Here is a 17,182-nt window from a genome sequence, read left to right as displayed (position 1 = left end):
TTTAGAAAATACAAGGGAAACAATGGATGTTAAGGTTTTCAAGCAAAAATATTTTAATAAATACTGTTACTTTGCGTTCATTTGACCTTTCATTCAAATTCATTCACTTCCATTTCTTTCTGTACATGATTTGACTTCAATTAATGTATTTTTATTTACCTTTTAACTTTTTTCATCTTCAAATCTCATTTGGTTAAGAAAACATTATATTGTGGTGACGCACATTTGTAGCAGCGAACCGGCCCCGCTTGTCACGTGCGGTCAGCAGGGCAGCTGTGGCCAAGATGGTGTCACAGGATCGTCTCTTCCAGTCCACACAGGAAGGGCGCGTGCACGCTTGCATCATGATGCAAATGTCAGAATGCAGAGGGTGGGACCAGAGACGGGCTTAAAGGCACAGAATTCAAATTAAAGCAGTTGTGATTCTTGAGCTCTCGGGCTGTTGTCTGTCTTTTCGCTGCGCTCGCTGACAACTCGCTACATTGATGACCCCAACGAGTCTCCATGTTCTGGAGACTCGACACCATGGAACCTGGAGCCGTAGGTACCATCACATTGAAGCTGCCAACATTCTGGACGAACAAGCCCGCTCTTGGTTTCCAGATCAAACAGATAACCTCTGATTCGATGAGCTACTTCTGTGTCATCAGCTCGCTCAACCAGGAAGCCACCTTGTGAGTCTATGACCTCGTCCAGGCACCGCCGGAGGAAGGTAAATAGATGGCTCTTAAAAACCTCATTAGCACATGCAGCCTCTCATGATGCAAGAAGGTCGCCAGGCTCCTTCACTTGGATGGCCTAAGCGATAGGATCCCCTCTGCCTTTATGGACAAGACGGTCATACTGGCCGAAGGGCACAAGCCCTGCCTCATGTTTGAGCAGGCATTCCTCAAACAGATGACCGAAGACATCATACTCCTTTTGGCTGACGTGGATTTCGGTGACCCACGCAAGATTGTGGCACAAGCTGACGTTCTCTACCGTTCCGAACGTGAAGCTATAGACTCAATCAGCTCTGTTACCTGGCCGCTGCCAAGGACAATACCCAAGTCAAGTCCACCATGTGAGCCGGCCCTGCCCCGCCAGAGAACAGAAAGGCCTGATCCCAAATGGCACTTCTACCATCAGCTTTGGGGTGCATCAGCATGCAGGTGCTGCCAGCTGGCCAAGCGAACACCCTTCTCCGCATCAGCATGCAGGTGCTGCCAGCTGGCCAACCGAACAGCCTTCTCCAGGTCTGGGACAGGATCTCAGGCTGCAGGTTCCTCATGGACATGGGGGCGGAGATAAACATCATACCCCCAATGGTGCTCGAGATGCACACGAAAACCAATTGTCCATCCCTGTGCACTGCTAACAAAACTGCCATTAAAATCTTTGGTAAGAGATGGATTCCTATGCATTTTGATGACACCACCTTCAATTGGTCTTTCATGCTGGCTTCACTGGACAAACCTCTATTGGGTGCAAATTTCCTATGGAGACACTCCCTACTCGTGGACCTCTAGTGCAGACGACTAGTCCATGCTGAGACTTTCCAAACCGTGTCCCTCGGCATGTCCAATGAGCTGTCAACAACCCAGCTTGCTTCTGTAAAGACTCTTCCATTCTGCAACTCCAGTTCACTGTCACCATGCCGATCACAACCACTGGCCCAACATTGCATTCATGGGCCCACCGCTTGGCCCCGGACAAACTCAACCTTGCCATTCCAATAGCCCGTGGGCCTCACCCCTCCACTTGGTGCCAAACTCCAATGGCAGCTGGAGACCCTGTGGGGACTACAGATGCTTCAATGATGCCTGACCGCTACCCAATTCCCCATATCCAGGAGTTTGCAGTGAACCTACATGGCACAAGACTGTTCTCTAAAGACTACCTGATCCATGGATACCACCAGATCCCCATGCACCTGTATGATGTCCAGAAGATGGGTATCATCACTCCTTTCAGCCTGTTAGAGACCTTCACATGCCATTTGGGTTGAAAAATGCAGAGCAGCATTCCAGCACCTATGGACGCAGTCGTCAGAGACTTGCATTTCCTTTTCATCTACCTCAACGACATTCTGGTAGCCAGCAGCATGTCAGCCTCACACAGTTCGGCTTCCCAATTAACCCAGAGAAGTGACAGTTCGGTCTCGCAGAAGTAGACTTTCTGGGCCACTAAATTACCAAAGATGGTGCCACCCCCTACCTGACAAAGTGGAAGACATATGACAGTTTGCCAGCTGATGACACTAAAGGGCCTTCAAGAGTTCGTGGGCATGGTGAATTTTTACAACAGGTTCATCCCTGCGGTAGCTGAGGTTATATGCCCTCTTCACTCTGATGTCAGATTCCAAGAAGGGGCTTCCATGGATGGAAGAGGCTTACAACACTTCTGAGGAGACCAAAGAGCCCCTAACCCATACAACAATGCTGTCCACCCATGAATGGATGTACCAATGGCCCTTAGTCGATGTGGCAAACACAGCATTGGGTGCTGTCCTGGAACAGCTAGTTGACGATTCATGCAGACCTCTCGCCTTTTTCAGTTGCCACCTGCGACCACCTGAACTGAAGTACAGCGCATTTGACAGTGAGCTTCTGGCCCTCTACCTGGTCGTCTGCCATTTCTGCTACTTTCTGGAAGGGTGTCCGTTCACTGTCTACACGGATCACAAGCCGCTTACTTTTGCCTTCTCAAAGTCCTCCTCCATGGTTCGCCCAACAGCAGAGGCACTTATCCTACTTCTCTGAATTCACCAACAATATTCAACTTAAAAGCAGAAAAAATAAGTATAGGAGTAGGCCATTTGGCCCTTCAAGCCTACATTACCATTCATTATGATCATGGTTGATCAGTACCGGTCTATACCCTCTGATCCCCTTAGCCACAAGGGCCAAATCTAACCTCCTCTTAAATATTGATAAGGAACTGGCCTCAACTACTTCCTGTGGCAAAGAATTCCACAGATTTACCACTCTCTGATCGAAGATTTTTTTTTCTCATCTCAGTCCTAAAAGACTTCCTGCTTATCCTTAAACCATGACCCTTTGTCCTGGTTTTTCCCAGCATCGGAAACAAAATTCTTGCATCTAGTCTGCCTAATCCTTTAAGAATTTTATGTTTCTGTAAGATCCCCCCTCAATCTTCTAAATTCCAGTGAATACAAGCCTAGATGGTCCAACCTTTCTTCATATGCAAGTCCTTCCATTCCTGGTATTAATCTAGTGAACCTTCTCTGCACCTCCTCCATGGCGAGAATGTTCTTCTTCAGGTAAGGAGACCAAAACTGAACACAGTATTCCAAGTGTGGTCTCACCAAAGTCCTGTACAGCTGCGGTAGGACCTCTCTACTCCTGTACTCGAATCCTCTTGCTATGAATGCCAACATACCATTTGCCTTCCTCACTGCCTGTATGCCCACTTTCAATGCTCAGCGACACCCAAATTTTACTGCATTTCCCCTTTTCCTAAACAGATACCATTTAGATAATAATCCTCTTTCCTGTTCTTACCTCCAAAGTGGATAACCACACATTTATCCACATTATATTGCATCTGCCACTTCTTGGCCCACTCGTCTAACTTGTCCAAGTCACCCAGCACCCTCCTTGAATCCTCAACCCTGCTACCTAACTTCGTGTCGTCTGATATATATAGTAAATAACTGTGGCCCCAGCACGGAACTCTGCAGTACCCCACGAGTCACTGGCTGCCATTCTGAAAAGAACCCATTTATTCCTACTCTTTGCTTCCCGTCCATCAACCAATTCTCTATCCACCTTAATACCATACCTCCTATACCGTGCTCAGTTTGTACACTAGTCTCCTGTGGGGAATCTTATCAAATGCCTTTTTAAAGTCCAGATATACCACACCCACTGGTTCTCCCTTATCCATTCTAGTGGTTACATCCTCAAAAAATTCTAGTAGATTCGTCAGACATGATTTTCTCTTCACAAAACCATGCTGACTCTGTCCAATGAATCACTACTTTCAAAATGTGCTACAGTCATATCTTTAATAACTGATTATAGCATTTTCCCTACTACAGATGTCAGGCTAACTGGTCTGTAGTTTCCTGGTTTTCTTTTTTTTTGTTTGCTTTCTCTCTTTCTTTTTCTCTCCCTTCCTCCCTTCTTAAAGAGTGGGGTTATGTTGGCCACCCTCCAATCCTCAGGAACTAATCCAGTATTAAAGAGTTTTGAAAAATTATCACCTATGTATCCACTATTTTCTGGGCTACTACCTTAAGCACTCTTGGATGCAAGCTATCTGACCCTGGGGATTTATCTGCCTTTAATTCCTTCAATTTAACTAACACAACCTCTTGACTGACAATTATTTCCTTCAGTCTCTTCCTCACATGAGATCCACGATCCCTTACAATTTCCTGAAGGTTAGTTATGTCTTCCTTAATGAACTTCCTCTGCCGAACTGGTCTAGGGCAAGGCCGTAGCAGTCTCTGGCGAATTCCTCCCTCCAGCAACCACAGTCATCCTCGAGCTCACGGGACAAACTGGGCTCCCTTGCATTACCACCGCCATCGCGACAGTCAGCCACCTCCGGACTTGTCCTCCTGTGAGTATGTATTTGTGCAAAGGGGCACACACAGGACTCCCCTTCAGCGACCTTGGGAAGGACCATGCAAGGTGCTGCAAAGAAATGTGTCCATGTTTACTCTTGACAATGGGGGCAAGGATGAGTTATCCACACTGGACTGTTTGAAACCAGCCCATTTGGACGTCCCTACCAGTACAGCCCCCCCCCCCCCCCCCCCCACCAGCACGAAGGGGTAAGCCGCCGAAACAGCACACCTCACCCTTGACGCATCGCAAAACCATTAGTGATGGTTCTGGTGGGGTGGGGGGGGGGTGGTGTGTGGGGTGGTTTGTGTGGTGACGCACATTTGTAGTGGCAAACTAGCCCCACTTGTCACTTGTGGTCAGCGGGGAAGCCACGGCAAAGATGACATCATGAGATCGTCTCTTCCCACCTAGACTGGAAGGCTGCGTGATGCAAGTGCTGGAACGCAGGGGGCAGGTCCAAAGATGGACTTAAAGGCAGCAGTGTGGAATTCAAATTAAAGCAGTTGTGATTCTCGAGCTCACAGCCTGTTGTTTCAGTCTTTTTGCTACCCTCGCTCACAACTCACAACATTATCCCATTACTTGCCTGGTCGCCAGATGTCTCATGTTTTATTTAACTACTTCCAGCAAGAATTGGACATGAACATTTGAGTTAAAAGGTACACAAAATTAGTTAAAAGCATATACTGTGGAAATCCCCCCGCTCCCAAGAATATCTGGCCTGTTTTAAGCAAATCAGTGTCAATATTTGTGTGTGTGTGCTATTCTTAAAATATTCCACAATTAAATTTATTTTTTTTATCACGGTGTGTTATTGTTTCTGATAATGATTAAAACATTCCTTTTCCTTCTTAAACAGGAAATGATAGATGAAGCTGACCGGGATGGTGATGGTGAGATAAATGAACAGGAATTTTTGCGGATTATGAAAAAGACAAGCCTCTATTAATTTCTATAATATTGTTCTAGTGTCTTGAATTAGAGTTAGTTTTGTTTTTATTTAAGTAATAAAGAATGAAAAAAATTCTTTGAGGCATGTTATATTTTTGTGTTCAGTATCATTTATTTAATATAAACCCCAAAAATATAAATTCAAGCAATTGAAACTTGTTATCCTTCATTTATATCAATATGTCCATCATTGGACATATACTTCATGTTGTTGACTATAAAACTGTTTGATGTCTCCCTGATACAAATTTGAGAGGTAAACATAAAGCATAATATTTGTTTGCTGTTTGTAGAGCCTCTTGGGTCACAGCAGGACATAGAAACATAGAAAATAGGTGTAGGTGTAGGCCATTTGGCCCTTCCCTGCCAAAGAAAGAAATTTCATCTTCATTTTCTGCGGTCCCTGGGGAAATAAATAATTTTGTTGCTATTTCAGAATTTAAGTGGTTAGAATTCTGTAGAAATCATAACTTTACAGTTACATTCCTATTTGTTGTATTCAATTTCTATTTGTAAAACATGTAATTTGAGATGCTGGAAATTAATAGTTCAATTAAAATTTACAATGAAAATGAAATACTATGATACAACAGTTCAGTATTTAAGATCAATGTGTATTATATCTGGATAAACCTGATGACAGTTAATATTTGTAAACATTTGAAATCACTTGTTTTCTAGTGGTATGTTCACTCCTGTTCCTTAAATCTTTATTGTTCACTGTGGGCTGGGTACAATTTTATTTAAAAGACCACATATCCCACATTCAGCATTTTCTATAGAATTTCGTGGTAATTTTGGAGTAATTAACTTTTATTGGCGGTGTTTTTGCTGAAAAACAGATGGTGTCAAATCTTTTTTGTTTACTAATAAAATGATATGAAATTGCATCTGAATAGGCTTCAAGGCATTTTTTTTAAAAGTCCATCAGATTCATCTTGATTGCTTTTTTTTATATTTCCCACCATTGAAATAAAATGAAATTCCTCCTTTTAAATTAAATTTCAGTCATTCATGCCTAAAAAATTATATTGCATATGATTAGGGTACCTCAGATCTGCTAGCTGTTATTTCTGCCAATCAGAACATTTCACCAGGACTTCCAATTTCGATTGTTATCATATCTAACATTTTTCCATCATTGGACATATACTTCATGTTGTTGACTATAAAACTGTTTGATGTCTCCCTGATACAAATTTGAGAGGTAAACATAAAGCATAATATTTGTTTGCTGTTTGTAGAGCCTCTTGGGTCACAGCAGGACATAGAAACATAGAAAATAGGTGTAGGTGTAGGCCATTTGGCCCTTCAAGCCGACACTGCCATTCATTATGATCATGGCTGATCAGTACCCAGTTCCTGCCTTCTCCCCATACTCCCTAATCCCCTTGGTCACAAGGGCCAAATCTAACCTACATTTAAATATTGACAGGGAACTGGCCTCAACTACTTCCTGTGGCAAAGAATTCCACACATTTACCACTCTCTGAGAGAAGAAATTTTTCCTCATCTCAGTCCTCCTTAACTTCCCCCTTATCCTTAAACTATGGCCCCTGGCTCTGGTTTTTCCCAACATTGGAAACAACCTTCCTGTGTCTAGTCTGTCTAAACCCTTAAGAATTTTAAGTTTCTATAAGATCCCCCCTCAATCTTCTAAATTCCAGAGAATACAAGCCTAGTCTATCCAACCTTTCTTCATATGCATCCCTGATATCAGCCTCGTGAACTTTCTCTGCACCCCCTCCAAGGCAAGGATATCCTTCCTAAGATAAGACGACCAAAACTGCACGCAATGTTCCAGGTGTGGTCTCACCAAGGCCCTGTACAACTGCAGCATGATCTCCCTATTCCTGTTCTCAAATCCTCTCGCTATGAACGCCAACATACCATTCGTCCTCCTCACCCCCTGCTGCACCTGCACACCCACTTTCAATGACTGATGCACAGCAACACCCAAGTCTCGCTGCACCTCCCCTTTTCCTAAATAGATACCATTTAAATAATAATCCTCTTTCCTGTTCTTACCTCCAAAGTGGATAACCTCACATTTATCCACATTATACTGCATCTGCCATGTCCTGGCCCACTCGCCTAACTTGTCCAAATCACCCTGCACTCTCCTAGCATCCTCCATACAGCTAACCCTGCCACCCAACTTCGTATCGTCTGCAAATTTCGAGATACTGCTATCTATTCCTACATCTAAGTCATTGATATATATCATAAACAACTACAGCCCCAGCACTGAGCCCTGCGCTACCCCACTAGTCACTGGCTGCCATTCTGAAAGAACCCATTTATTCCTACTCTTTGCTTCCTGTTCTTCAACCAATTTTCTATCCACCTTAATACCATACCTCCTATAAGTTTATACGCTAGTCTTCTGTGCGGAACCGTATCAAACGTCTTACTGAAGTCCAGATATATCACATCCACTGATTCTCCCCTATCTACTCTTCTGGTTACATCCGCAAAAAACTCTATTAGATTCATCAGACATGATTTCCCCTTCACAAAACCATGCTGACTCTGTGCAATGATGCCACTACTTTCTAAATGTACTGCAATTGCATCTTTAATAACCGATTCTAGCACCTTCCCTACTACCGATTTCAGGCTATCTGGTCTGAAGTTTCCTGATTTCTCTCTCCCACTCTTCTTAAAGAGTGGGGTTATGTTGGCCACCCTCCAATCCTCAGGAACTAATCCAGTATCCAAAGAGGTTTGAAACATTATCACCAATGCATCCACTTTTTGCTGGGTTACTTCCTTCAGTACTCTTGGATGCAGACTACCTGGCCCCAGGGATTTATCCGCCTTTAATCCCTGCAATTTAACTAATACAACTTCTTGACTTACATTTATTTCCTTTAGTCCCTCCGTCACAATAGATCCCGATCCTCAATAATTTCCTGTAGATTAGTTATGTCTTCCTTGGTGAAGACAGAACTAAAATAGTCATTCAAACAATCTGCCATACTCTTGTTCCCCATGATTAACTTACCCGTTTCTGTCTGCAACAGACCCACATTTGTCCTAACTAACCTCTTCCCTCTTAACGTATCTATAAAAGCTTCCTCTATATGCCAGCTTCCTCTCATAATCCTTTTAACCTTTCTTAATTAATCCTTTTGTCCTCCTCTGCAGAACTCTGAATTTCTCCCAATCATCAGGGATATTATTCTTTTTGGCTAATTTGTAAGCTCCTTCTTTGGATTTGACACTCTCTCGGATCTCCCTTGTTAGCCACGGAAGCGCTACCCTCCTCGATTTATTCTTCGTACAAACTGGGATATACATTTTCTGCACTTGCTCCAAGCTCTTCTTAAATGATTGCCATTGCATTTCTACAGTTGGTCCTTTAAGTACCATTTGCCAATCTATTTTAGCCAATTCACATCTCATACTATCAAAGTAACCCCTCTTCAAGTTCAGAACCTTTGTATCTGAATCAACTCTGTCACATTCCATTCCAATGAAGAATTCCATCATATTGTGGTCACTCTTGCCCAAGGGGTTCCTCACAACAAGATTGCTAATTAACCCTTCTCTATTACTCAATACCCAGTCTAGAATGGCTTGTTCCCTCGTCGGTTCCTCGACATGCTGATTTATAAAACAATATCGCATACATTCTAAGAATTCCTCTTCAACCTTACCAATTTGGTTCACCCAATCTACATGTAGATTAAAGTTACCCATTGCAACTGCCGTCCCTTTGTTGGACGCATTACCAATTTCCTTGATGACTCCACTAACCTCACTGCTACTGTTCGGCAGCCTGTACACTACTCCCACTAACATCTTCTGCCCCTTCGTGTTTCATAGCTCTACCCATATGGATTCCACATTCTCTACATTGATGTCCTTCCTTTCTATGGCATTCTCCTTCCCTAACCAACAGGGGTACCCCACCTCCTTTTCCATTCTGTAACACAATAGCTCCAAAATTAATTGGAGACTGTTGACACCACCTACATTGAGCTCGAAAATGCAGAGTACACTTTGCTGAACTGAATTACCAAACTTGTTTAATGGACACCTCTGTAGATCAAGTGCAAATATGAAGGACAACCCTACAAGCTGGTGAGGTGCTGCACCTAAGATTTCCTCCTCTAGTTCATTTGATCTCCCTCCTATGCTGTCGATTTCTGTCTGACAATGAAGTAAATAAACTTTGTTATTGGTTTGTTATGGAAGGAAATGAGGATCTGAAGGTTGTGTATATCTATCTGTTAGCATTAAAATAAAAGTTTTGATTGACTTATCTTGCTTCTCCAGCATTGTTTTGATTGCATATAGGAGCTCCCTCCAGGCACATATCCTATTCTCGAATTGTCACACTTCCAGAAGGATGTACTCTCTCTGCTCCATGGCAGCTGTAATGTCTGCTGCCACAGTCCAGCTGTCATAGGAATGCATTTTCAAGATTGCCATTGAGTGCTTCTCTCAAGGTCTACACAAGTCGCAGTTTAACACATTTTTTGGTGAATCATGCACAAGTTGATCAACTTCACAATGTCTATGGGGGTGGGTTGCAAATTGCAATAGTGCTACATGCACAAGAAAATGAAATCTAATCTCTAAGCACTTGTATCCACCCCACATCACCTTGCTTTGGCATTATTTAAGTGCCTTTTCTGACTAGTGTGATGAACTTCCTTTGACAACTATTGCATTTAACGGGATTTGTGCCAATAGGATCTCAGTTAAAAATTCATTTTATACAGAACTTAAACTAAGATCAAAGATACAATGGCTTCCTAATTCACTGTCACCTAGTTTTATGGTCATTATCTTATAGTCTGTATAAATATTACGTCCTGTTTGTATTTGAATAAGAATTTATTCTTGCCCCTAGACGTGGGTAAGAAAATTGATTTTATTCTGATTAATATCAGAATTTTTAAACATTAAATAAGAATAGATGGATTGCTGCTGTTTTGCTTTCTCACTGCTTCAATATTTTTTTTAAAAAGTAATCAGTAGTAAAGTAAAATGCTGTGGCGACAGGAAAAGAGAAATTGTTGGAAGTACTCAGCTAGTTAGGAACATCTTTGGAGTAAGAGACATGGTTAATATTTCAGGATAAGTTAGAGAGAAACCATACTGAAAATCTTGACAAAGTGGAAAGGAATTGGTGGGGGAAAAAAAGAATTGTCTCCATCAAGGATAATGCTAAGAGGTGGGGTCTTAAGAAAGCAGCCTCCATCTCAAGCATCCCCACTACCCAGGCCATGCCCTCTTCACACTGCTGCCATTGGGAAGGAGGTAGAGGAGCCTGAAGACGAACACACAGCAGCACAATGACAGCTTCCCCAATGTCATCAGATTTCTGAATAGACAATGAATCACAGACACCACCTCATTTTCTCTTTTGCATTAAAGCATATATTTTAACGTAGTAATATTTGGACTGTCATGCAGCCACAAAGCAATTAATTTTGTGACATGTCCATGACAATAAATTCTGATCTTGAAAAAAGTTTTGATTCTGAAAAAATAAGATACTGTATGTGAGAGAATTGATTATCAGAAAAAAATTTGAGTATAAAGGATTGTGCTAAATGTAGGAGCGATAATAGAATAATTCAAATCCTTATCTGTAAGTATTTTTTTAAAAAGTACTGAGGATGCTGAAAAACCTTTTGTAAAAGTGCAGAATTGGGATGGAAGGTTGATTTGGTATTGAATGAAGAAATGGAGAATTGTTGGGAGTGTCATCAGTACCTATCAAACTTTAAAGGATGTATCAATCCAGAATAATAATACTGACATGGATCTTGTGACGTACACAGAATAAGGTCGAGTGCTTGAAATAATGCCAAAGATGCCTCAAACAGTTGGCTCTGATCCCCATCTACATAGCAAAGAACCAGAACTAATTTCAGGGAAGTGAGCTACCTGCACTGAAATCTACATCTTTTTATTGATAAGTTGTGTGAAGTTCGGAAGTTGTACCGAGGAGTAGAATTTCTAAGTGAAGGACTTTACAATAGTCAACATGAATTGGAGGAGTAAATCTATAGAAGGATAGCAAGTCCCATTCCAAGTGGAAACTGATGCCTCAGATTGTGCTTTAGCAGGAACATTTAATCAAAAGGGCAGATCAGTGGCATTTTTCTCCCGCACACTATGCGGACCTGAACTTACACATCCGATCATTGAAAAAGAAGCCCAGGCTATCATTGAAGCTGATCGCTACTGGAGACACTTTCTAGCTGGCAGAAAATTCACCCTGATCACTGAACAGAAATCTGTAGCCTACATGTTTAGTACTAAACACAAAAGTAAAATTAAAAACAATAAGATGGCATGCAATTATGAGATCCTGTACAAACCTGGCAAGTTAAATGATCCCTGAGACACACTGTCATGAGCTGCTGCCGGTGCTCAGCTTGAAGGACTAAAGGAGATCCGTAGCAGACTGCCACCCAGGGGTCACAAGATTCTTCCACTATTATAAGAGCCAATAACCTTCCTTAGTCCCTCGAAGAAATCAGAAAACTGACTAAAAGCTGCCCTGTTTGTGCAGAATGTAAACCGCAGTATTTTAAAGCTCCGGGGGCCACTCTCATCAAAGCGACCCGACCTTTTGAGAGGATCAGTTTAGATTTTAAAGGGCCGTTACCTTCTAACAACAAAAATGTACTTTTCCTTAAGGTAATCGATGAATATTCAAGATTTCCCTTCACGATACCCTGCCCTGACGTCTCAACGACATCTGTCATTAAGGCACTTGACAGAATCTTCAGTATTTTTGGTTTTCCCAGTTACCTTCATATAGACAGAGGCTCAGCATTCATGAGCGCACAACTGCACCAAGCTCTGTTACACAAGGGGATTGGCACCAGCCTCACCATGAGCTACAACCCCCAGGGCATGGGCAGGTCGAAAAGGCTAATGCCACACTCTGGAAGACTGTTAACCTCGTGTTAAAGACACATGATTACCCTGTCACTCGGTGGCAGGAGGTACTGCCTGAGGCGCTACATTCTATTCGGTCCCTAATATGTTCAGCAACAAATCAAAACCTCATGAACATATGTTTACTTTCCCTAGGAAATCAGGAACCGTGATGGACTGGCCAGCCTGTATATCTGAGCCTGGAATCATACTGCTGAAGAGACACGCTCGGACGCATAAAACGGACCCTCAAGTACAGACAGTTCAACTACTGCACACTAATCCCAATTATGCCCACGTTAAATTTCCAGATGGGAGCACGGACACTGTACCCCTAAGAGATCTTGCTCTGCCTAGTTCACCCATTCCGCACGCCCCTACTTGGAGTGATCCGGAGATGTTGGACACACCACCCCAGCCTGTGACCCCTAGTAAGCATTCAGAGGACCATGCTGAGGCCCCACTGGTGATTCTGGAGCGGGTCCAGAAGTCCTGCCATCTCACACTACAGACCAGGGAACTATATAAACACTGCCAGTTCCCAAGGTTGTCCCTCCTGCAAAACCATTTGCAAACAACCCGAGAGGCTCCACTATTCATAAACATCTCATTCTGATTGCTCTGATAGTTACTAGCCTTGTTTTGGCTATGTCAATAAAGTCTCAATGCCATTTATTTTACTGTTGTATTATGCTTACAGTAGATCTGCTTGCCTGTTTGAATATTATTCTAGAAGCTGTTCTTTTAATTTTAACCCTACTTCTGCTGGGGGAGACTGGTGAATCTGTGTCATGCTGTCAGTCTCTCGCTGTGCTTAATCTGCTTTACTGACATTGGACATGTATTATCTCTACCACTAAAGACACTCCCCTTGGATATAACTGTGTATGCACCCAGTCACTCATTATTGTACCACTAGTTTCTGCTAATAAAATTGATGTGCCAGTTAATGAAGAAGATGAAGGCTGTGTAGTTAACCAGGAATCATGGCTTTTATTAGCAGAAACTAGTGGTACAGGATAATCTCAGATTTTGTCTCATTAAGTTGGAGGAAGTTGCAGGCTATCCAGCCATTTATGTCTTCCACACAGTTAGTGAGGTTGGTGATTTTTGACTGGTCATCCAGTTTTAGGGGGAGGTGGAGCTAGGTGTCATCAGTGTAACAGTGGTAGGAGATGCCTGATATAGCCAAGGGTGAGAAAAGAATGGGGTCAAGGATGGATCCTTGCGGAACCCTGCAGGAGAGGGTGGCTGAGGCAGATGTGTAGTTGCCCATGTTGACCGTGAAAGCCCTCTTAGTGAGGTAAGATTTGAACCAGCTCAGGGCCATGCCATTGATGCTGACCTCCTGCTGGAGACAGTCTATCAGAATAGCATGATCGACGGTGTCGAATGCTGCGTTGAGGTTGGGAGTATTAGAACGGTGGCACTGCCCAAGTCTGTGGTAAAGAGTAGGTCATTGTATACCCGCAATAAGGCTTTGTATCCTGACTGAAACTTTTCCATTATTTTAATTTGATGAAGGTAGGAAGATGGTTGGTTAAATTACTTTTTCAAGGATTTTGGAGAGAAAAGGAAATTTTGAAACAGGTCTGTAATTTTTGGGGATAGTGAGGTCAAGGTTAGGATTTTTCAGGAGGTGTTGAATCACTGCAAGTTTGAAGCAGGTTGGTACAGAGCCAATGGCTAGGGAGTTGTTAATGATGGAGAGGACGGTCTGATCAGCAATGTCAAAGACCTCCTTCAGGATGGTGGTAGGGATAATGTCAAGGGTGGTTTCACAGTCTTCCTGAGGTGGGTCGTGTGATGGGACTGAAGCCGTCCAGGTTATGTGGACAGAGCCGTGGTCCAGTAAGGTTATGGGTGGTGGGGGAAGGGATGTGTTTCCTAATGTTCTCAACTTTGTCGATGAAGAATTTTAAAAATTCTTCACATTTGATGGGGGATGTGTCCCAATTTGTAGTGGGTGGAGGCCTACAACAGAGTTTATGGTGCTAAGGAGGACTCTGGGGTTATGGGCTATTGGCAATTAGATAGGTAAGGTATTTTGTTCTCTCGGCCTTCACTGCATCCTGATTATGGGTTCAGGTTGCATTTTAGGATCCCGAGGAAGACATGGAGTTTGTATCACTTCTACCTTCATTCGACTTTCCTGCATTCTCTCCTTAGGGCCCTGGCCACATTGTTAAGCCAAGGCACCGTCTTGGGCTTGGGATTTTTCAATTTGAGTGGAACCACAGCATCCAGGATTGAAGAGCAGGTTGCATTGAACAGGAAAGTGACCTCCTCAGTGTTGAGCTGTGGAAGGGTGGCCTCAATGGTGGGCGTACATGGAGCAGTGATGAGGGCTCTTGCGAACTCCCCTGAAGTCTGAGAGGTAATACATCAGGAGTAGTGACTTGTGTGGGGGTGGAGCGGGATTTGTTTGGGGGGGGGGACAGGGCAGGGAAAGGTCAAAGGTGATTGATAGCAATGTCAGTTGGTGATGATTAGGTCAGGTGGCAGGACTAGATCGAATGTGTGGCCTAGGTTGTAGGTGGGTCGATTAGGCAATAGATCTAAATTGAAGGATTCCAGTATGATTATAAACTTGTTACCAGGGATTTAGATGGGCAACAAACATGAATATTGAAGTCTCCAAGAATCAGAACTCGGTCAGTTTTGCATGATGTTAAAGAGGAAATCGATGAATTGGGTAATGAAGTCCTTGTATAGTTTTGGTGGACAGTAGAGGAGAACAATGAAGAAGGGATTGACCAGACCCACATTAATTAGTTTGACCTCAAAGGCAGAGAATATCCCTGGGTTTACTATGCAGCAGTTGAATCAGTCTTTAAATACAACAGCTAGACCCCGCCCCATTTGGAGGGCCTAGGAGTGCTGAGGAAGTTTAAACTTCTGCGGACAGAGCTCATGTAGAGGGCCAGTCTTGCCTGTGTGACCCAGGTTTCAGTCAATAGTGGAAAGTCGAGACCTTGGGCAATGAAGAAATAGTTAAGGATGAACGTCTTGTTTGCTAAGGACCTGATGTTGAATAGAGCCATTTTTATTGGGACTGTGTTTTGATCCGATGTCGAGTGAATTTCAGCGTGCAGAGATTATGGGAGAATACTCCACTGTGCTTCACGGATGAGCTGGCGGGGAGTCTGCGGGATAGTGAGTTGTGTTGGTATTCGTAGCTGGGCTTACCAAACGGAAAGAGGTGTACTTGGGCTCAAGGGATCGCTGGTGAATAAAGCGATGAGATTGACTGAATCCGCATCCAGCTTGTCGAACTGTGTAGACTCAGTGTAGAGCTGGAGTGAGTGAGATCCCTCAGCCAGGCCACAATGCCTACCCGTTTACTCTGTCCTCTGAGTTGTGTTCAATGTTGAGAGACAAGGTGAAGTGGTCACAGCTGAGTGGGACAGCACTTGCATGGGACATGTGGTTCAGTATAGCAGGTCAAGCGTCATCGGGAGGTGAGCCATTGAGTGGATCGGTTCAAGATTTGTTGGGTGGTGGATGCCCGGTCCATTTCTGTGTGGGGGGGGGGGTGCAAGTAAGATGAGTGACTTTGCACCTGCTTCGTTCGGTGTTAGGCCAGGGTGCTCGAGTTTAACTCGTTCAGTTGTTGGGTTGCAGGCCGTTAAGAGTAAAAGGGGAAAAGTTTAGGGGGAACATGAGAGGGAACTTTCACACAGAGAGTGGCGGGAGAGTGGAATGAGCTGCAAGCTGAAGTGGTGAACGCGTGCTCAATGTTAACATTTAAGAAGAATTTGGACAGGTACATGGATGGGAGAGGTATGGAGGGCTTAGGACTGGGTGCAGGTCAGTGGAACTCAGCAAAAAAAATGGTTTAGTGCAGTCTAGAAGGGCTGAAAGGGCCTGTTTCTGTACTGTAATGATCTATGGTTCTAATGCCAATGTAAAATTAATTCAGCAATTTTTAATAATAGCACTGCAAACTAACCAGTTTTAAAGAACAGAAATGTGGAGAATGACATTTGCAGACTAATACAATTTGAGCATTTTATTGCATTATGACGCAAAACAAAAACTCAATTTACAGCTTTTCTTGAGTTTTGTGTGGTAGGTGGTTGGGGGATTTTTTTTGAGGTCAGGTTTTTTTTTGGAACTAAAATGCTCATTTTTTATTAAGAACTGTTGGTATGGAAGTTTCATAAAAGAAACTGCATCAGAGAAAAATTAAATTTGCCCAGCTGATTGTCCTGATTTTAAGGAACTTCCTTTTGAGCTGTGAAATCCATGACTGATTAAGCACGAAAAATGAACTTTGAACACTGATCATGTGCAGTTGGTTAATTGTGGGAAATATTTGCAATTTTTCCAGTTATAAAATTCCTTAAAATTCAGTTGCGTTCTGGTTAATGACTACTTTAAGGCTATCGTGAATCCTATTTCAAGATTACCAAGTTGCCTTGTCATGTCTTTCCTTTACAATTATGCAAACGTATGTTAAAATATATGGACTCTTGTGAAGTCTTAAAGTTATTTTAAAATCTCCCGAGTCCAGAAATTGATGGGAAAATACTGACAAGTTCCAGGTACTAGGCGTCATTAATTTTTTAAAAATGCATCAATTGGGAGCATAGAAAAATGGTTCATGGCATGAAAATTCAATTGCAAGATGATATTTTTCAGATTATGCAATTGAAAGTAGATTTTTTCCCCCAGAGTTAAATATAACAACCATTTCTACATATTTGCATCAGTTTGATGATTCACATGTCCTCTGCTTGCCA

At 42.9% G+C, this 17,182-nt stretch overlaps 1 protein-coding gene across 15 annotated transcripts in view; it reads left to right on the top strand.

Moving 5' to 3' along the window:
* Positions 1 to 13,018, top strand: part of LOC138757591 (uncharacterized) — a 62,250-nt gene extending 49,232 nt beyond the window's left edge. For 11 of the 15 annotated variants that reach the window (XM_069925214.1, XM_069925198.1, XM_069925208.1 and 8 more), the window contains 2 exons: positions 4,435 to 4,569; positions 5,437 to 9,799. In XM_069925214.1, coding sequence (XP_069781315.1) covers positions 4,435 to 4,569; positions 5,437 to 5,526 — 225 coding nt within the window. In that variant the 3' untranslated portion in view covers positions 5,527 to 9,799. Of the gene's footprint in view, positions 1 to 4,434; positions 4,570 to 5,436; positions 9,800 to 12,593 lie in introns of those variants that run through there. The other 4 variants (XR_011353716.1, XM_069925207.1, XM_069925206.1 and 1 more) reach the window with 3 other exon arrangements.
* The last annotated feature ends 4,164 nt before the right edge of the window (positions 13,019 to 17,182 follow it).

The sequence above is a fragment of the Narcine bancroftii genome, chromosome 3 (assembly GCF_036971445.1).
Source record: "Narcine bancroftii isolate sNarBan1 chromosome 3, sNarBan1.hap1, whole genome shotgun sequence".
NCBI classification, from domain to species: Eukaryota; Metazoa; Chordata; class Chondrichthyes; order Torpediniformes; family Narcinidae; genus Narcine; species Narcine bancroftii.
The sequence above is the reverse complement of the archived record's forward strand: the minus strand, read 5'-3'. Positions and strand labels throughout refer to the sequence as shown.